At 40.7% G+C, this 21,118-nt stretch overlaps 1 protein-coding gene across 5 annotated transcripts in view; it reads right to left on the bottom strand.

The window, feature by feature from the left end:
- Window positions 1-21,118, bottom strand: part of ARMH3 (armadillo like helical domain containing 3) — a 131,435-nt gene that overhangs the window by 102,489 nt on the left and 7,828 nt on the right. For 4 of the 5 annotated variants that reach the window (XM_068398340.1, XM_068398342.1, XM_068398341.1 and 1 more), the window contains 12 exons: window positions 20,815-20,871; window positions 20,532-20,678; window positions 18,218-18,325; window positions 17,142-17,234; window positions 16,187-16,261; window positions 15,419-15,505; window positions 9,902-9,958; window positions 8,816-8,859; window positions 7,216-7,276; window positions 6,128-6,174; window positions 5,376-5,451; window positions 2,584-2,677 (listed from right to left, as the gene is read on the bottom strand). In XM_068398340.1, the coding sequence (XP_068254441.1) occupies window positions 2,584-2,677; window positions 5,376-5,451; window positions 6,128-6,174; window positions 7,216-7,276; window positions 8,816-8,859; window positions 9,902-9,958; window positions 15,419-15,505; window positions 16,187-16,261; window positions 17,142-17,234; window positions 18,218-18,325; window positions 20,532-20,678; window positions 20,815-20,871 (946 nt within the window). The remainder of the gene's footprint in view (window positions 1-2,583; window positions 2,678-5,375; window positions 5,452-6,127; window positions 6,175-7,215; window positions 7,277-8,815; window positions 8,860-9,901; window positions 9,959-15,418; window positions 15,506-16,186; window positions 16,262-17,141; window positions 17,235-18,217; window positions 18,326-20,531; window positions 20,679-20,814; window positions 20,872-21,118) is intronic. The other variant, XM_068398344.1, reaches the window with a different exon arrangement.

Here is a 21,118-nt window from a genome sequence, read left to right as displayed (position 1 = left end):
CTGCACGCAACTGTATTTTGGTTCAGAGAAAAGTCTGCTTTAAGAAACAATGCCTTTCATAATTCAAGCCTTATATCTCATAACCCTGTAATGAGGCAAGTAAGGCTAATTTACCCCTGGAACTGGGGCAAGCACAGGCACAAAGGGATGAAGGAGACAAATCAACAGTAAAACACAGGATTCTTTAAACTGAGCACTGAGGAGCCCAGCGCACAGCAGAGGTTCTCATGGAGCTCAGGATTATACAATCACCTTGAATAAAAAATTGTAGCCCTTGGAAACAACAGGCCAAATAGATCAATGTAACCTCACTGTCCAAATCACATCAAAGAAATTATAATGGGGCTTTTAGCTTCTAAAAGCTGCACATCCCCATGCATGAGCTGTTTTAGTCCATTGAGTCTTGAAGCTCTGGGGCTCCTGACACATTGCTAGTGTGCCCAGTCTGTTGGCAAAGTCTATGCAATGAGACTGGAAGCTTTTTCACCCCCAATATTATGAATAGCTCAAAGATCTAGCTAAAAGTCTGAAAAACGTATTTATATCCCCAGTGGGTCCTTCTGGAGCTGTTACAATGAACGCAGTGAATGAATATTTAACAACAGTAAGCAAACTGACATTTAGATAACTATGGTGACAGGCACACTTGATTTACATATTATGGATCAACAGTTTCTAGCAAAAGTCTCATTTTTTTAAAAAAAAGAAGAAATCACTCTGAAGAACACATCACTGCTTATCCTGGTTCATGCTACAGACCTCGATTTTTTTTAACACGCATCTTGAAACTTTAAAAGGTCTTAATTCACACTATAGGCTAACAGCCAGAGATATTTCAAACCAAAATATGAACCCATTTTTAATCCCAGTCAGCATAAAAAAAAAAGCACCTGAAACCCATAGATGGATTTCTGCATGTTGCTGTAACTTGGAAATAGCTCAACTACACATTTTTTTTAAATGCAGGAAAAAGAAGAAAGCAATCTTTTCATTCCACAGCCAAAAAGCCTCTTGCTAACTTTCAGCCATAGGCAAATTTTACAGCCGAGCTGCAAGACCTTAGAAATCGAGGAAAATTCTGACATACCTTTAAAATAACAGCAATACTAAAGCACCACCAAACTAAACCAAGCTGAAGTCTTAAAAAAAAAAAAATTTATCACTGAGAGTAGGGATCAGCAAGGAGACAGCAATTAGGAATAAAGAATGCTTCCCAATGCAATTGCTGCACATTAAGATCATCTCCTCTCCCTAAACTTAGTAACCTTACAAGCAGCAAGAAGCCTCAAGCTTCACAAAGCCACTGCCTCTGCTGAAAGCAGGATGGAATTTTTGTTTTGCTTTTGGTTTTTAGTAAATTAGAAAAGAGTGTGAACAAGCTTTAGATGTCGGTAAGCGTAAATTCTGTCAGTTGTATAATAAGGTGTGTGGGCGGATGCATTTGCAACGAACACATTGAACAGAAGCCCGCAAAATGCCTGTCCCTCTACATTTTACGTTATATGCGCAGGGAGACTTGAGACATAGGGGGCTTTTTAACCGAAGCTTTTGATATCCATGGTAACCACATATAATTCATCCACAAGGAGGACAATCCTTAACTAGGATATCAAGTGACCTGAATAGCTGATATAACCGAGTAACCCAGGCTGCTTTTCCCCAGAAATATGTCCAAACTGTGCTCTATTCAAACTGACTCTGTTCCTTCATTAAACACTTTCTTCAGATCTAGCGGATGCCATTAAAGTCCATGACAATAGCCATTTGATTTCTTCTCTTAAACTAGGCTATATCTATCCATACCTTAAACAAAAAGGGGTTTATTTTAGATGATTTCAAAGCATATTTACCTGGACATGTAACATCTCATTTAGAAGAAAGATCTCAGGGCAAGCAGTCATTTACAAAGCCTATCAGTGAAAAGGCAACAAGAGGATGGAATACCTCCACACCTAGGTTGGATTCAAATCCCAATTAATTCAAAGCTGGGGACAAATGCATTAATGACAAGCAGAAATCCACTGTGATTCTCCATAAATCTGTTTCAATGACAAATAATTCCAGGCAAAGAACCTGACACTAGAAATAGTCATAAGTAAAAGCCTACGTAGAATAACTAATGGGCTGGGTATATCTTCTTTTTGTTATTATTACTATTATTATTACTATTTTATTTTATTTCAATTATTAAATTGGTTTTTATCTCAACCACGAGTCTCTTTACCTTTACCTTTCCAATTCTCTCCCTCACTCCCCAGGGTGGGGTGAGGGAGAGCGAGCAAGTGGCTGCGTGGTATTTAGCGGCCTGCTGGGTTAAAACCACAACAATGCAGATATTGGGACAGTGCTGTTTTCAGAAGGAATATCAGCATAATTGCATTGAACAATATACACGGCAAAACAGAAATAAATTCAAGTCAAAAACTCTTGCTCATGTTTAGTAAGGCAAGTCACTCCAGGTAGAGACCACCAGGTTACATCTGCTCCTGACAGACCTCATTAGTTGCCATCTTGAGAAAATGCTTTGCTAGTTATTTTACAGTTTTTAATTGTTTTTCCCCAGGAGATCATTACATTTCTTACCATCTGAAGAAGGCGGGGTGGTTCCAAGTGGAGTGACAGGTGTTGTTGGAATTGGGCTTGTTGGTGTTGTCATCAGCCCCATTTCGGGATGGCTCTAACAGAAAACACAAATGACCAGACATACACAGGTCAACAGCTTCCCTCAGCACTAGTCATACAGATCGCTACGTGTATTGTTCCATGCTCTCACACAACAAGCATGACTAACGAAGTCTCAAGAAACTTCAACCTCTCCTCCAAAAAACAAGGCTATGCTTCCTGACCTTGGACATCTAACAATTAAACTGTACATCAATTTCTTTACTCCACAAAATATAAAAATACATCAGAAAGTGGCGGCTGTCCCCAGCAGACAGATAACATGCCCTTTCCCAGTGTAGAATGGGAAAAGGTATGCAGAAGCCCACACTGTTCATAGCTTCTGATGCCCCCCCAAAACAACCCAAGGGTGTGCATTTGAAGTCTTCCTCCAAGATCCTTTTACTTCTCTTTCTAAAAGCAAATTCTCCTCACTCCTGCCCTCCACCTGCTCGTAGTCAAAGATGATGGCAATTTATTACTTCCCTGTCTCACCATAAAGCCCAGGCACTGCAGGAAATGAGTGCATAACATATATAACACTATCATTATCGATCCTCTCTGCTTCCATCAGTCAGTTACTCTCCCCATTTCATCTTTGCTAATAGTTGCCTGCCTAATTACCGCTTTGACTTTACTCTTTGTAAGCTTCCAGATCTATCCACACTGGTGAGACTGTAGGCAATCTGCCATGCTATTTTAAGTCTGGCTGCCAAGCAAAGTGTCCATTTCATAGGGCGAGTTTTACATAAATATATCATCCGCCTTAATACATCATCACAATTTCAAACTAAAAGAAAAGGATACAGAACTACTGATTTGACGTTAGTTCCATAGAATTTTTCCCTAGTGGATATCGTCCACATTGTCTTTGAATATCTCATTTTATGAGCGACTATAAATGCACGTATTTTATGGGAAGCACAGACACACATACTACAATTCAAAGAATTTAAAATCATTACAGATACTGATTTAAACTTTAAAATACAATTATCCATTGAAAATCTTACATAAAACAAGTTTGCTTCCACAGATTTTGCTGTGCTGTTTACCTTTCTTTTCCCCAAACACTAACCACCAGCTGAGAGATAATAGTGCCACCTAGCAGCAAAAACTGAGGACCAACAAGCTGGTCAGTATACCAAAACCTTCACACTTCAGGCACCAACACAGCTGTATCCCTGCTTTTCCTATGTGCCCACACAGCAGCAGGTAGTCATTGATGCAGTCCCTAGCAATGGACACCAACTTAGACATTCATAAAAAGCATTCATCAGCTTTTATGAGGTTTTTCCAAAGGCCAGCATGACCTACCTCACCCTCTCTTAAATGAAGGATTACAGACAATCCACCCAAGAACATCAGGTCTCCACTTCAATTAAACTCACTGATCAGTGACTGCTTCAGCTATCACATTCACAAATAACTACTTTATCCTTTTATTTTTAATTTAAGAGCTTTTACTCTAGCTGCTCTTTTCCTGCCCTATTCTTTTTCCCTGCCAAAGGCCTCTCTTCCCTCAGGGATATCTTGACCACAGAAAGGCCTGAGTTGGTATTACACAGAACTGAAAGAGCAGAAATCTCTCACAAGTGGTAGGAATTAATAACCTGGGAAAAGAGAGGCAAGGAACCTCAGCAAATTAACCACCCGTGGAACAGAAGCTTTCTTCAGAGGCAGTAGATCTGCCTATCAGACCTCTTCCATCACCACTACTGTCAGGAGTCCCCAAAGCCCTCCTCCATCATGCCAAGTGTCTAGCCTGTGATGTATGGCTGCACTCTGAGGACCTGAAATAACTGGGGAAAGGTGTTAACTCTCTTCTTGATGTCATTTTTCTCACAGATTACCAGCAGTACTTACAAACACAAATTAAAAGCCTAAGCCTGGAGGTTTTCCTAAACACATCAGGCTACCCTTCCAGCCAGCCACAGCACGATCACCCCATCAGACAAACTCATTATCTGTTTCCCAGCAATAACCACCTTTGCAAACTCACAGAGTGTTTAGAAAAGCATCCAGAGGTTTGTGATCAGAGGTATGGAGCAGCCCGCTGCTTCTCAAAAGGCTGCCATAGATGTTTCTTCACCATAAACAGCACAAGGAGGATGCTATGCTCTGGCAACAGTCTCCCAAGCAAGAGGGGTTGGACTCTCCAAGGAAATTTGAACACAAAATAGTATTTGAAACACCAGTCGTCACATGTCGATTAGTCCCTAAGCAAAGGATACCCAAACAGACAACAAAGTGCAGTCTGTGCACAGCCAGACAGGACAATTCATCCAACTTTGGAGCTGGATCAGCCTCTTTCCCTCAAACCTAACTGAACAAGAGCATGAATTGCTCAGATCACTGCAGCAATCTTATCCCTACCATTCCACTCACTCCATCCTCCCCCTAAAGGCAGTATCAGTAGGGCACAGAAGGCACTCCACACAGCCCTTCCCATTCAGTGGGAGAAATGGCTCACTACAACATGAGCTGTGCCCTCAAAACTTTACTCATTTTCTGGCAAGGCAGGAAGCATTTTCTAGAAGTATAATAAACCCAGGCCCTGGCCTGCTTCTGATCTTTCATCCTCATCTACATGTATGACAGGTATGAAGGGGAAAAAAAAAGAAAACTTATCTTTTCACGAATTCCATTTCTCACTCTCTAATTTCAAGGACCTCCACTACAAAGAAATGGGCAAACATCACCCTGAAACTCACTTGTGCCAGAACTGTGATGAAATTCCGGTTTAAGTGAACAGCTTCATAGAGGGCCAGAAGGATTGCTTCATTTGTCCTGTGAAAAGGATACAGACAAAAGCACAGTTCATTAAGGGCTACCACCAGATGAGAATCCCAAGAGCAAAGTTTTTCAGAAGCATGGCCCATCTGAAAGAAGAATTTTTTTTTTCAACTATAAAAAACTCTGCAATCCAGTTGTTCTTACAATTATAAGTAGTACTTAGCAATCCATAAAAATAGATATTTTTAGAGCTCAACTACGGTCTTTGTTCCCTTCCTGTTGAAGGTCTCCCTCATTGTTCAAGCAGTGAGTTCCCTTTAAAGTAATTTCTTTTAAGGGCAGAGGTTCCTACAGACACCACAAACCCTCATATTTATCACTCGCCCCCCTGATTTAGAAAACATTTTGTTGGGGACAAGAGTGCACAAACCATCACTTCCCATCTGCCACCTCCAACATGTCTATTATATGTTAAAAATGCCTCATACAAACCACGAGGGTTTTTTTTATACACTTTATTACAAGCAATTCAGCTGTGGCTCCTCCTGCTGCACCCTTCTCACTTAAGTGAGAATCCATTGTTTGCAGGGGTGCGGTACCATTTTAGTTACAAGACAACTTGTCTCTCTAGTTTGCTTTGCTACATTAGAACAGCTTCACGATGGAGTGGATCATGTTGACCAGTGTGGTGAGTAGCCATTCATTGTGTAACTAACATCTGTGCACTTACTGGACTGAGATCTTCTCATCAGCATCTGCTATGAACATGCTGCCCACCTATGGAAAGAAAGAGCATTGCATAGGAGGAATTTGTAAAAGCTATTGCACAACAAGAGAGAAGACAGGGCTTTAACTAAATCAGAAGTGCCCTGGGAGAGGTGTTCTCATCCAAGGCACATATGCAACTTTCTTTCTAATACCAGTAAAATACAAATGGGAAACAAGATGACTATCTACAAACACATTTTATTTTGCACTATTGTCACTGACGAATACTTCACCTGTCAAATCACAAAAGAAGAATAAAAGGACTGTCTCTTGAATCTCAACCTGAATTAGTCTGCAATTCTGTAAGAGGACAACAGAGATCATTTCCGCTCTTCTTGCCCCAAAGTGGTAGCAGTTTTACCCATGTCACTCCTGACATACAGCTGTCAACACTGAACTACCCTTACTTACAGGAAGTTTTCCTGTCAGTTAAGATCTCAGACTACAATTAAATCTCAGACTAAAGCAAAGCCAAATTTAACAAGGGGAACAGTGGATACTCTTTACAAGGAAGAAATTCATGACTGCCTTTAGAGGGTACCCCTCCGAAAATGCAGACACTGCGCATTGCAGAATCCAAGCTTACTTCATAGCTACAGTGCACCCAGGCTTGAGAAACTAGACAGTAAAGAAACAGATCTCTAAAGCTAGTGAGAGACTAGACTTTGCCACAAAAATATTCAGCTTCTCTGTTTTAGGCTACATCAGCAGAGCAGCAACTTGTTTTTAAAAATACGTAGCTGCTTAAAAGTGTCCAACAAGTAATTGTGATTCTTAAAATAAAGTCAACTAGAATGAAGAAGATGACAGAAAACAATTTCAATTATCAACACCAGAATAGAGATCTCATCCTTTGAAAGAGCTTTCCCAGCGAGACAACAACACACTCCTCAGAAAACAGCCATTTCAGTTGCATTGATCCAATTCAAACAAAATGCATCTCCTCCTCCAGAACCCACATCCCAAACTTAGTTTTTAGAAACACCCTCCTGCTGAACTTCCATGAAGGCACCTATTTTAAGAATAAAGAAACACTGCTTCCTTGCTTACCATGTTTGTTAGGGCTGAGAAGAAACCACTCTGGTGCTCTTCTTCCTTATCTTTGTATTGCCTGAACAAAAAGGAATAAGGATGAAGCTTCAGGGTTAGAAATGGAACTAGGGTTATTTTATCTAAATCCCTATGAGACAGTCTTCTCTGATAAGACTACAGGATGAAGAAAGCTTCAACATTCACAAGCCCTTTTCAAGAACTCACAAAGAGAGGTGCAAAGGGTATTAAAATATTTGTAAACTGTGTAGAGTTGAAGTGGGGTTGCTGAAAGACGTAAGACTGAACAATGCCTGTGCTGTTACAGAGGATACATCCAGTCTGTGCTAATGCTGAAGGAAAAAGACCAAGTGACTCAGGAAATTTCATCTGGCAAAACAGTAATGAACCACATGAACACACATAGTCAGTAACCACAGAAGGGTTTCATTTCAACCATCATCCGCTACAGACTAAACCAGAGTCGATCATCCTATGGCCAGCAGAAACCATGAGGACCATTATGGTTCATGGCCTGATCCTGCCTGATCCCACATTCCTGGAGTAAGTGAAGGGACTGGAACTGCAGTAAGTGAAGTCAACAAACAGGTTGGGCACCTCAGATTTAAGCTAAATTGCTTCGTTTAGCCTTCAAATATACTAGCAAAGCTCACATGGCCATTTATTGTGTCTTTCATACAGGAATCTGATCACACACAATGCAACATGCAAAGAAGACAATTCTAAATTTTTTGGGAAGGGAGAAAGAAAGAGCTAAGCAAAACAGGCCATAGTCTGAGACAGCTTTTGTCAGAACAAAGGAATTTGCGTGCGTGAGGTTTTTTCTGCTTTACTCTAATAATTTACTCTGTTAAATACATATACATGATTTGTAGATCTTGCAAGTCATCTGCGTATCTATAATAGCAGACCTCCAAAGGAATTAAAACATTTTTCTGGATACTTTGAGAATCCTACTGCACAAAAAAAAAAAAGTCTTGGGTTGCTCAGGTGAAATTGCTGTAAGTTTCCAAATTTTTCTGAAGCACTTTCTTCTTAGGAAAACTTATACATTTTGTGCTGTTGCTTATGAAGCAGAGGCTGGGAACATCCTACCCCTACCGCTGGCTTTCTGGCTCTTTCTTCAGAAGCAGTTAATGCTTTCCACCATTTGCAAGAGCATACATACATCCCCTAATGATCTCTGATCTGGCACGTAGATAGTCCTGGATACATTTGTTTGGTTTACATTGTGTTTCAGTTAAATCAATTTTCTAACAGAGAAGTACTCAGCAAATAATTTATCTTTTCACTGGGGACTAAGATTTTACACAAGGTTCATATAGAGGTAAAATCCATGACAGTAAAAAAACACACAATAGATATCTTCCCCTACAGCAAGATCTCTCCTGAAGCACATCAGCACAGCTGGTACAGATGCATTTACACTTGCAAGGACAGCAACAACTTAGCCAAAGTACCTCAAAGCTTAAGACTATTCCGTGCCTCTCCAGGTGCACCAGGGCTGTTAGGTGATAAATAAGTGCTTTAACACTAAAAAATTTGTGGAAACATACAGCAACTATCATGCATTGAAAAACAAGAGACAATGAGGTTTTACCTGTTATATTCTGATAAAGCCTGGGCAATTACAAGTCCCATTCCCTGAAAAAAAAGCATTAAAAAATCTTTACATTACAAAACTCAATGCAGGAAATCACACACTGAACACACATAGCAGTGCTGCCCCTCTTGAAATAACCTAGCAAGCTATGAAGAACTTCCCCTGAAGCTCTTTGAACTATTAAGACATGCTATGATACAACAAAAATATCATCCAAAAATCAAGACACCAAAATTTAAAGTTGAATATCTAAGTTCAACAGAGAACATATACTCTCCTTGGACCTCCAGACAGAGCTTACTCACTCAAGAAGCCTCAATAAAGCGGCAAGAACTTCAGAACGAAGCTGGTGTCAGAGGAAAGACATCCAAAAGTTCAAACAAAGGCCATAAACGCCAGTAATCTTTTCACTTCTTGCAAACAGCTTTCACCATTCCACAGCTACTGATCATCCTTTCTGTCAAGCTAATTTAATTAACTCAGAATAATCGTTCTTGCCCTTTAGTTAGCACGGAGCTTGCTTTTTACTTCATGCCTAAAGAACAGCTTCTAAGTCCAGTCCTCACATAGCTCATAGCGCACTGCCACTTTCCACCCAGGCCTGGATACAAAACTGAGGCAGTGGCTACAACCCAAAATATGTTGCAGGACTCTTGACTCAGGTACAAGCTTCCACTGAGCTACAAGAATTTGACTTGTGGACTGGTAAAATCAGATGACACAGCACTGGAAATGAGATCTTCTTTGGTATAAGCTATCTTGTGCCTCTTTAGCACGTGACAGCAAATAGTGTACAGATAGTTCATAAATGCATAACAGATCAACATCAGCATGTTCCCTGCTACCCAGCTTTTTAACCACCCCCACCATTTAACTGGTGATCAAACTGTCCAAATCATGAGCTGCCTAATTTATTGCAAGAGTGCAGTTAGGGCAGAAACCCACTATACTGGTGTTCTTCACAGTAGCACTGTTCCTAGACCTTCCTTCTACAAAACACCATGATTGCATTCATTAAACTAACACCACACGTGAAAGAGCATCCCTCCCCAGCAGCGCAGAGGAATCAAGTCAAATACTCACATTGAGCGTGGCCTCGTCATCTACGATAGAGAGCTTCACAATGTAGGGATTCACTGACTGCTCAGGGTGGGGGGAGAGGGAAGAAAGAAAAATGGTTTTAAGTTCAGCCTTCAGGAAAAAAACACTATTATCTTTCCACGTTTACCTAACCACCTGGAAAGACCTCTCTCCTGTCCCACAAAGCAGAATACAGAAAGAAACAGGAGTCACAGCACATGCTGCTCCTCTGCTAGCTCATCTGTCAGTTGTTGAAAGTGGAGCAGCTGTCCTGCAAGCCTGTTATCTGTGGCACACACACTGTTATGCAGCAGGAACAAGCACTGAAGCTGGGACTGAACATTAGTGTTCTGATGTCTCCCTTCTGCAACACCTTGCAAGGATTGCTTAAAGGAAGGAGGACCCAGGAAGGCACGACAACTTTATAGACTCATCTGCTCCTGGATTAGAGCTCAACACTTTAACAGTTTACACCACTGAGAGCTAGAAGTCTCTGGAGAATATAAATTCCTTGAACTCAGCCAAACAAAGCACACAGGCTCCACCTATAAACATGAGTTCTAATAATTTAGGAAGTATTTCAGATTAGCAATGTACATTTGGTTTTCCTGGTTTATATGTGTCAGTGCAAAACTAACAAAGTTGATTTGGAACCAGGAAAGAGAAGAAAAGGCTCTATCTATGTAGTAAGTCCAAAGTGTATGGGAAGAATAAAACACAAAGCATGCATCAGATGCAGCCCTACAAGTTACAGTTAGCCGATTGATTTGCCCATGGCTTGACAGCAAGTTAAAAATAAGGCTGATCAGAAAACACCACTCACAATTATTTGGTGCTTTGGGAGGATCAGGGTTTCTTTTTGGTTCAGAAAAGAAACTGATCTGAAAAGACCAAAGCTCAGCCAGTCTGTCAGCCTGCCTCCAGCAGCACGCAGCCCTCTCTGCTGTCTCATAAAAAGACAGAAAACTCACAAGAACCCATCTGTGCACAAAGCATGCAAAGACATTTTCTTGAGGCTGGAGTAGAGGCTTCTATTGACTAACAATATATGGTCCTCTCTGTACAATCATGTTCCCCTTCAGAAATTAAATTTAGTCAGTGTCAGTAAAGCAGAAGCAAGCTTCACAAATTCATAATTAAATATAGATTAAAATCCACGCTTGCAAATGTATCTTAGTTTTGCTAATTTCAGTCATTCTCTTGCTCTCCTCATACAAGGAGAAACTCTCCACACCACAGCTCAGGCACAGAAGAAAGACCAGCCTGTGACTCACAACCAATAAAAGTGATAAGGTTTTCCAGGCAATTGGCAGCAGGGCTATGCTGGATTAGAGGCTGCAGGATTATCCAAATTCCCAGATGGGGGGAATAAGCAAACTAGGAGATACTATACTGGCCAACATCACCAGGCAGCCCTGAGGCCTAGTCATATACTCCGTCCCATCACAGAAAGGTAGGGGGAGTGGGTTTGTTGTCATCTCCAGCCTATGAACAACTCTTCACGCTTCCATTGCTTTTGACTTTCCAAGATACGTGCTCCATGTCTCCTGCCTCTTGGCAGCAAGATGTCATCCGTGCATGGCTGATAGGGTGATGAAGCTGGCCTAGCTTGCTACAGGTGCCTTTTATCTTTTCAATTGTCATTTCCATATCTGCAGAGGTCTGATTAATAATTCCTGTCTGAAGTATTCCATTCCCCTGACACACCCTATGCCTCCTCTAGGCTTCCCTAACTCCCTAAACAGCAGGCAGATGACTAACCAGTGTAATCCACACACCGTATTACTCTGTATGGGACAAGGCAGTTTTCTAGCGCCTTTCAGTGTGCAAGTCTGTACCAGTGTGATGAGAATATTTCCTGTGCTGCCCAAAGGGTGTGCAGTTTGCTCCTGCCCCTCCTGGAGAGCCAACAGTTCCAGTAATTGTCTATGAGCATTAGTCTGCACATCTACAATGAACGTCAGCAACCTGCAAGTTGTACAAGCACCCCTAAGCCCACCCCATACTCCCTGCCTGGTTCCCTATTCTAATCCTGCTGTTTCAGAGTTCAGTTCCTCTCTCACTGGGAATCACAGCAAAAGTTTTAAAAGCCTAAATTACACCTGCCACTCCACAACATGCAGAAACATGCAACAGCCTTGAAAAGTGGTGGATCAGAATTTTGAAAACTTCAAAGTGTGTCAATGAAGTGGTTACATGAACTTAGAAATAGCTTTTGCCTCCACCTGCCTCCAGAAATAACTCAAAAATATTATTTTCAGCTCTTCAGAGAACACAGGTATTTTCTTATCACTGCCATCAGATAACAACACTATAGCATTAAGGTCTTCTTGTCAGTGATGAGGCACAGACAGAGACTCCTGGAACCTGGAAATACTCAAAACGTCCTCCATGAACTACCCACCATTAGATGCCAACGATCTCATAGAAATGAAGGTGGAAGCTGCAGGGGAGATCATTACCAGACAATTTTTAAAGTAATCCCCAGGTGAGACACGCCATACAAAGTGAGTATTATATGAAGAAGCACATAGGTCAGGCAGAGGGAGTGAGATCTCCTCCATGCCCCCAAATGTACCTCCGCCTCCAACACAAACCTATGGGAAATAAATTTTTTTAGTAGGAAAAGAAAGCAGAAAAAAAAAAAAACAAGCTAATCATGTATAATCCCTAGTTAGGTGCTTAACCTGTCTTCACATCTGTAACACAAACAAAGGCCAGAGTCCACTCGATTATCCCTTGCAAGACTTTTCCCTGAACACTCATTAGGGATGATTCAGCAGCTTTGCTGCCAGCCCTGATGAGGCCATCTCCCCTGCAGGCAGGCCGTCTTGTAGGGAATTGGAGCTTGAATAATTACTCTTTTTGTTAAAGATATTCATTTTAAATCATTTGAGTTGTGTGAGACCTTTTTTTAAAAAAAAAAAAAAAAAAGACGAATTTTCTGACTCTTCAATGTTGGTAAGTGTCTCTTCGGCACCTGTAGTTGACTCCTTGTAGTATCAAGGAGAGGCAAGTGCACATATCTGGACACGAAGGGCTGTTGTTGGATACACCATACACTGCCAGACAAGCATGCAAAGGGAAAAACCCACGCTTTGACTAATTTCTTTCAGCTTTACCTAGCAAAAGACACAATATGCAACACTAGCAAGTTGAACATGAGGCAAAGAAAGTTCCACCTAGATGTTATCAAGGAATCTAACTATTTAAAAGCCACTACCTGATTTTATGTTTTAACATGCTATTCTAGCAGCCATCCCTTAAAACACTGAGAAAGTGATCAAATAAATACTCTTCCTCACAGCATTTTCTCTGTTTGGCAGCCTTTTGTGTACACTTAGCTTCACCATTTTCCTCATATAGTCAATGATTTAGTTACTCTTTTATGTTTCTCTCACATAGTATCAAGGTAAAAATATTTTCTCTGAAATCAGGACTAGGATTTTAAAAAACCCATAAAATATAGCTGAAGACTTGCACCAGTATATACTTAGTACAACTTTTGAAAATTATTAAGCTTCAGATCAGGGACATCCTTTTAAAGGTTCCATGTAAAGACATGTAAATCATTTTTACTCCTAAAACAGAAGTTAATGAGCAAGCCAAGATCTCAGCTACACTGGTAATGAAAACGTGGACAGATATTCCCTAGGGAATTTGAGAGGAGACTACAAAATTCACATCCCAAAAATATGAAAGAACATCCTGATGCAAAACACACTGTTATTCACATTAAAGACAGACAAAATCATAGTCAACTAATGAATTTTCAGCCTAATAAGATTTTTCTTAAGCAGCTGGAAACACAATTTAGCAACCAATGAAGTTCAGAACAAAAGAGAACCTATCACTCCAGTACAGTTAACTAAAAAGAGAACTCCAAAGGATTTGAGGCATGAAAGTATGCCACAACACACTGACAACCAGGCAACCACCAAACTGACTCTAAAGGCCAAAGAACAGCAAATGAAAACAGCTACTCTACTTAAGGACAAAGATTATGACTGCATTACTACAGGCTTTGCTTGCAGCACTGTTTACAAAGGGCAATGTCAGGCAGCCATCATATAAAACCTTCCTTCAAGTTGCTTTCAACCTTGCCAGATGAACGACTCAAGCTGAAATTCCCCTCGCTACACGTCTGCCTCAGGTTGGATTGTACTTTTTAAACATCAGCACAATTTCTTTTGGGTGCCTAATTTGAAGACAATGTCTTCCAAAGCACTCAACCCCAACCAAAGACTCTACAGAAAGCTACTGCAAAGGGCAGAGGACAAGTCTTATGTACCCACAGCACTCTACCTTACTAAGGACATAAACTATAGTTTATGGAATCCATAGCTTAGGGATGGGACTGCACAGCTGTCCACCCCTTGACCTGAACGCTGCAATGAGACCTCTGGTCTTTCCAGTCTGCCCTCATCAGTAAACCTACCCATATCATTCCCAACAGTTTTACCTCATGGCCATATACTGAAACCAAACTCCATGCTCCTGTTCCATGCTACCACGGCACAGATCGCTGAACAGAATTTGTAATTCATGATTCTGACAACATTCACAGGAATGAGAAATTAACAGGGATTACTTTGACACTAAGTGTAGCTCCTGTCTTTGCCTATTCTCTAGGTCTATTCATAATTCAAAACAAGATCTGTTATAAAACCAGGTAGGTTTTGGAGCTTGCTCCCTCCTAGCAATTCTGTTGAGGAGGGGGTATTCCAGCATTTTCCCATTTTTTGCCAATCTAAGTATATTAAGATGTTCCTAATTACAGAAAAAAATAAGATTGATCATTAAAGCATCATGCCTCATGCAAAGAAAAGCCAACGTTAGGTGTTTTTTTGACATTTGAAATGTTTCTTTTTCAAGGTGATGAATAACAGAAAAAAATTGGAATACACCACAAAGTAGCACAACCAGTTTAGAAAGAGGAAGATGAATAGTTTCTCAGAGAGGAATCAGTTGAAGAGACAGAGACAGATTTCTCTTGGATATACTAGCTGTGATGTTTCAGTTCATTCTTTGGTCACAGCTTCACCATCTCTTCTGGGGATCTGTGCTCTTTCAGGCTGTCAGGTTCTTAATCACAAGTTCCATCTGAAGCCCAAGATGATTGACAGCTTATTTTACTTTGGAGATAATGTATAATCGCAGTCACACACACCAAGGCAAACATGCAAGTTCGGCACAACAGTTAACTCTTCCGAAAGGACCTTCCTCGGAACACCTTCACGAAGGAAATGCAAATCCCCTAGGTAGTTTCTTTCACAGTTGCACAAAACGAACTGTATGAATATCATACACATTTGATTATACACATATGTCAGAGACAGATACAGTTAGCATAATACGACCGCCTTGCAAAACTTCTGTAGCTCTGTGCTGATACCGTGATAAATGTTATAGTGTGTACTGCTAAGAAGTGTACTGTAGGCTGCCTTAATAATCCAGAGGCCAGTGTAAATTAATAAAGTAGAGAGAAGTGATGCTTCTGTTACCCAGAAGAATACCTACCTCATACTTTCTGTAGTTGACCAGCAAGGCAAGAAGGACAACAGCATCATAGCCATGTTCCCTGCGACTAAGTGGGCTGGACAGGATCTGGAATAAATAATCACACTGTTCTGTTCAGGCCTGCTTCAGGAAGCTTGCAGTGACTCTCAGACAGTGCATGGCCATGAAATGTATACGTAAGAGCAAAATATGTCATAACTGAAAGAGGATATTTAAGGTTGAAGGAGTGTCGGTGCTTCCAAGAAGTTCTGCACGCAGAGAAGCTTATTTATCACAAAGAAGATGCACATAGGCTTTCTGGGCATAAATGTCAAATATATTTCTGAACAGCACTGGACAGTATCTCAGTGCATCACCAACATTATCTGTGCACGTTTTCTGGGTTTCCCCAAGCCCAGTTCCACTTCTAAAAAGTATAGTTTATCAAAGAGCAGAAAAAACCTCAACATATACAGACTGTCTTTTGAAAAAAAGTTCCTCCGATAGAGGAATTCTCTGTGAAATTAGCCCAGAAATATGTTCAGCTTCTATCTATGCACAAATGTCTCAAGTGAAAATACTTTAAATACTCGGTAGTGACTAAAAACAGCAGACTAGAGTAAGGAGAATACAGCATTAAAAAAAATAAAAATCTATGACTGAGCTATGAATGGAAGTACCACATAGTGCCAGTCAGCTATGCTGCACTGAAGAAGCTGAAAAGGAAATATATCACTGAAAGCTCTCACTATGGAAGAAGAGCCTCTGCAGTAGAAGGAAGAACCTTACCTGTAAAATAGCTTCAAATATGCTGTTAATCATCACATACTCCAGGATGGTGTTCTGGCTAATGTTATCTGTCACCTGAGTAGAAACACAAGTTTTGAAATCTCACCCAAAGCCTCCCATGATGCTGTAGCTGCCGCTGGCACACACTGGGAACAGAACAGTTCTACTACCAGGTGGACATATTTATCCAGAATCTCACACTTAGTTAGCAAGTTAAGGTGTGACTAGCAGTAGAGCTAGACACGAAGTAAAAGAAATCTGTCCTGCCTCCCACCCCTCTCTCTGGCAAGAAGCATGACCCACATACTAAGAGCTCCCCCTTTCCTCTACAGATTGATATTTTACACAGCTGCATGACAACAGTCATCAGCAGCTGAAGCAGGCTGCTACACAGGAGGCAGAATGAAAAAACAGGGCGCATATGCTCTACTGAGCACTTTCCCATCACGAACAGGGTAGTGAAGACCTCCCCCACACTCAATTATCTCTTATCGCAGCCAAAATAGTTCACAGTTCACCATCTCCAAGAGATGATGAGCGGCCATTTGTTCCAACTTCCTCATTCTTCACATACTCACCACTCTTGTCTGCTCTACAGTTCCTGTCTTTCCTCAACTCCTCTCCTCTGCTCCCTTTCCATTTATCTGAGACTTACAAATATCTTTTTACCTAAAAAAAACCCTGTGAATCCAATTGACACTTCCTCCTGTGTCTCTCCCCTTTTGCCCCAATTGGTACCTATCTTATGAGGTGAAAACAGTCTGCTAGTCTGTATTTGGCATCGTGGTTAGAGCAATGATGCATATTCTGGACTGACCTTTGTTCTCATCGACAATTTCTTTCCCCATCTTAAGCTTCACACTGCAGCATCCTGCTCAAGTTTGGAGACAGTTCCATCCCTCAAGATGTGGCGCATATAAGCCTTTAAGTTATTATACAGCTGGTATTTATTTACCGTCACCAAGCAGAGGAGTAGCTTCAGACACAAGCTTTTGAGGCTTTCAGAACCTTCTGCACAGAGGAGCGAGTCCAAGCTCTCCATCAGATTCTAAAGAAGAACAATCATGTTATTTAAAAGTAATATTTTAAATTATTTGAAATGTTTGTTATAAAAAGTTTTTTAGGAGATTCAAATACAAGAGCACCAATATAAAGCCATGTTATTCCAGAATCAATAGTTGAGCCATTACTACTGTTACACAGGCCATACTTGCACTACCAGTTCTCCACATCATTTTGTGTTAACCACATTTTAATGACTACAGGCATAACATCATGACCATTTTCCAAGAGCTTTCTCTAGATGCATGAGAGGTTTTTGTATACGTATAAGCATAGATTTTATTCACAAAGTAATTCTGAGTTCTACAAATATGATCTTCCTTTTTGTTTGCAAGACAATAACATCAGTGCTTTCTTTTTTCAATATTCCATTTTACTTATAGGCACCATGAGATTTTTTGTAAGGAGCACCCCTCCAATTTATTAGTACATATATTAGTTATGATTAAAAATAGATACTATATAGCTGTTTGATAGATATTAACAAATAATGGTTTTCCAAATACTAAGTTACAGGTAATACAGTTATTCTTAAAGGAAAAACGTAGTTCTGATTGGCAAGTTATGACTGAATATTTTCCCCAAATGTACTACTATTGGTAGAGAGATGAAAATTTACTACTTTTTGTAGAGATGAAAGATACAACAGGAATTCAGCTTTATCACTGATTACTTTGTCATTTCCCAAAATTCAACTTCTTTACAGTGAAGAGCATCAAATAAGTTTAAAACGGTATATGTGATGATGGAAATGTGAGAGCGCAGGATATAACTATCAGCTAAAAATTAAGCACAAAGTATGTCTTTGTGCCACTAGCAGGTAAAGGAACTTCAAGATAGCTGTTTTTAATAAGTGGATGGAATATTTCCCCCAAAAGCTGCACCTTGGTAGACACACCTGCCTACAAATCACTGCCCCTGCAACGAGGCTGCTGTGCAAACTGTTTCTCTACATTGCCAGGGCCTCACCTTCATACATAGCTCTGCCTTATCAAAACCCACAAGCATGTTGATGATGTCAAACCCAGAAGTGGATTTGTTCTTCTGATGGACGCCTCGAATCAATGCACACAAAGTCTGCAGAGGGAAAAAATCAGAGAGTAAGATGTAAGGCAACACCTGCAACTCAATAGCAAAACCTGCCCTAAGACCCTCTCCTAGCACTGGCAAAGCACAGATATTTAAATGAATACCACCAGCCTGGAAGCCATACATTTTGTCTGACCTCTCCTCTACCTTTGTTGTTTCTAAGGAGGATCTTGGATGCTTAAAACTCAAAAAAATTAGAGAAGAATATATTTGTCCATATTTTTGTGGTTTGTTCACCCCTTTATTTCATAGCACTCTGAGGAAAGGTAGTCTTACTGCTTCTCCTGTCCAGACCCAGGTTGTACCATACAGGACCACGATCTTTGGAAAATAGCGAAGTGTGGCTTTAAGGCCAAAAATACTGATCAGGAAACTGCAAGGCAGAAGCAGTGTCCAATATATGGCTCGACATGCCTTAGAGCTTTCCAGATTAATTTCTTATTTCAAGCATGCCAAAATATACATCATCCATAGAACACAGTTTATCACATTATGCCTGTCCATACAGCAGATGCTTTTGCTACAGAGAGCACAAATTTCTGTTTGGCTACCACACTGCTATACTAAGTCTGACCAATAAACTGTCTCTTTGTCAAAAAAAAAAAAAAAAAAAAAAAAAAAAAATAGAGAGAGAGAAGGGAAAAAAGTCTCCAAGGCTATTAGCTTAAAGTTTTCCTAACTACCTCAGGGGCTCCAAGAACCTTCCCACTAAATGTAATCTCCTTCACGTTTCTTGTTGCAGGCACTGGATTACTGATTCACACCAAGATCTTGGAGATCACTGGCAACAGATAGGTATCAGCACACTATGCTTCCAACAGACACTCTGGAAAATTTATAGACAGCAAATGTCTCATTTGCCCCAAGAGAGGGAAATGTCTGTGGTGACTTTTGTCATCAGGCACCTTTCATAACCACTGCAATTTTAGACTCCAGCTTAAATTCACCTGTGAGAAGTAATTAGTTTCAGAAGACGTAAAGCTGGAGACAAGCACACCTCATGAATCAGCAGACCTCTAGAACTACACAGAAGCAAAAAGGTAAGGTAGACATCCTTTTTTTTTGTTACTGTCAGAGACAGGATATCAGGCTAAACAAACGTTTGGTCACCATGGTCATTCTCAAGAAAAGATTGCTTATGTAAGTTTTGGCTTCAGGATCACTTTCCACATGAACACAGTCTGATTAAGGGAATGCTCTCCCAGCTCAAGCTCAGGATATGTTACCTGGTTCCTATTTACACTCACACAGCAGGATTCTAGACCTGAGCCCTGGCCTATCTTTTGCCAAGAGCCTGAATACAAGTTTGGAAATTCAGGGCTGGCCTAGACTGTCTATGTAGCTATAACTATGTAATAGCTATGTAAATGCTATGTAATAGCATCTTTTCAAACTAATTCTAAAAAAATTATTACAAATAGTAAAACAATGCAAGATCATATTGTCAGAGGTGTAAATATTCAGGTTTAAATCAACTCTTCCCAGCTTACTCCCTGTCCAATGTCTCCTACAGGTGACTCCTCCAAACCTGAAATTCATATCCTGTACTCCCTACAGCTGAGAGAAGCTAAGACAAATGCACTCACCAAGCTGTAAGAATCAACCTGTGAACTAATAACATCAAACGTCAAGACTGAGGAGGGGAGTGTCCCACACAAGACATGGGACGGCACAGCTTTGGTAAGGAGCAACCTGCAGGAAAACGGCTATTAATTCTGGGTGACAATTCTTCACAGCTTCCAATTAGGAAGTGTCCAGCAGGGACACTCCCCTGTATAAATTTCACACAAACTTCTCCAGAGCTTTATTTCATTTTCGACCCATATGGAAATTCAAAAAGGAGGCTGAAATGAGGGAGAACAGGAGAAAGTGGAATACAGACAAAGCTACAGAGTACTCTTGAGCCCCCAAACTGACAGCCTGCAGTGTGAACAAGCCCCTCTTGTCCCCCCATTGCCATCTGCTTCATCCTGCATCACCAGATGCTCTTGAATTCTGAAACAAGCTATTGTTCTTCAAAGACTAAAGAGACTATGAATGTTTGTAACCTCCACAGACAATAAGCAGCAACTGCTCTGTAGACATGACTTCTCCTCAGAAGCAAAGAAAAGAGCACAAGATGTCTGATAACAGCAGCAAATGTATTGCCTCATCAGAAGCAAAAGAGAGCATTCCCTATCTCTCAGCGTGGTACCTGTAATGCATTGACCACTCTGATTGGGTGCTCCTCACCCAGCGCCTGGATGCAGTGCTGAAACAAGCAGTTGATGTTATCTTTTATCTTCATTAACTCTTCCCCATCCAGAGCCTCCAGCTTGCCTTCTAGATATTCCAAGTTGACCTGTCAGGTTAAGAAGCAGTTCATGCATGTTAACACAACCACTGACACCTTAGAAACGCAAGTCCTTGCACTGACAGTCCGCCATTTCGTAGGCAGAACAGCAGTAGCAAATCAGAGGATGTTCAGTTCCTGTTACCTTCATGAGAAACAGCTCCTCCCAAAACCTAGGGTTGCATTTACTGGGGTCGTCTGTCTGAAAGGAAAAGGAACAGCCATGAAAGCAAACAAGAAGGAATCATTCAGGCAGAATTTAAAGAAAATCATTATCTTGAGTAGCTCAGAGTCAGCATCATCCCACTGGATGACCAAGTGGTCTCACAGTATAGAATTCTGTCCACACAGATTCCCAGAAACAGAAGGACAAACAGAAGCAGCTTTCAATTGGGATGCCTCTGTTTATTTTCTGGATTATTTTTTGAGAAATACTTGAAAAGCCATGG

Source organism: Nyctibius grandis, chromosome 4 (genome assembly GCF_013368605.1).
Source record: "Nyctibius grandis isolate bNycGra1 chromosome 4, bNycGra1.pri, whole genome shotgun sequence".
NCBI lineage: Eukaryota > Metazoa > Chordata > Aves > Nyctibiiformes > Nyctibiidae > Nyctibius > Nyctibius grandis.
This window is presented reverse-complemented; position numbering and strand designations above follow the sequence as displayed.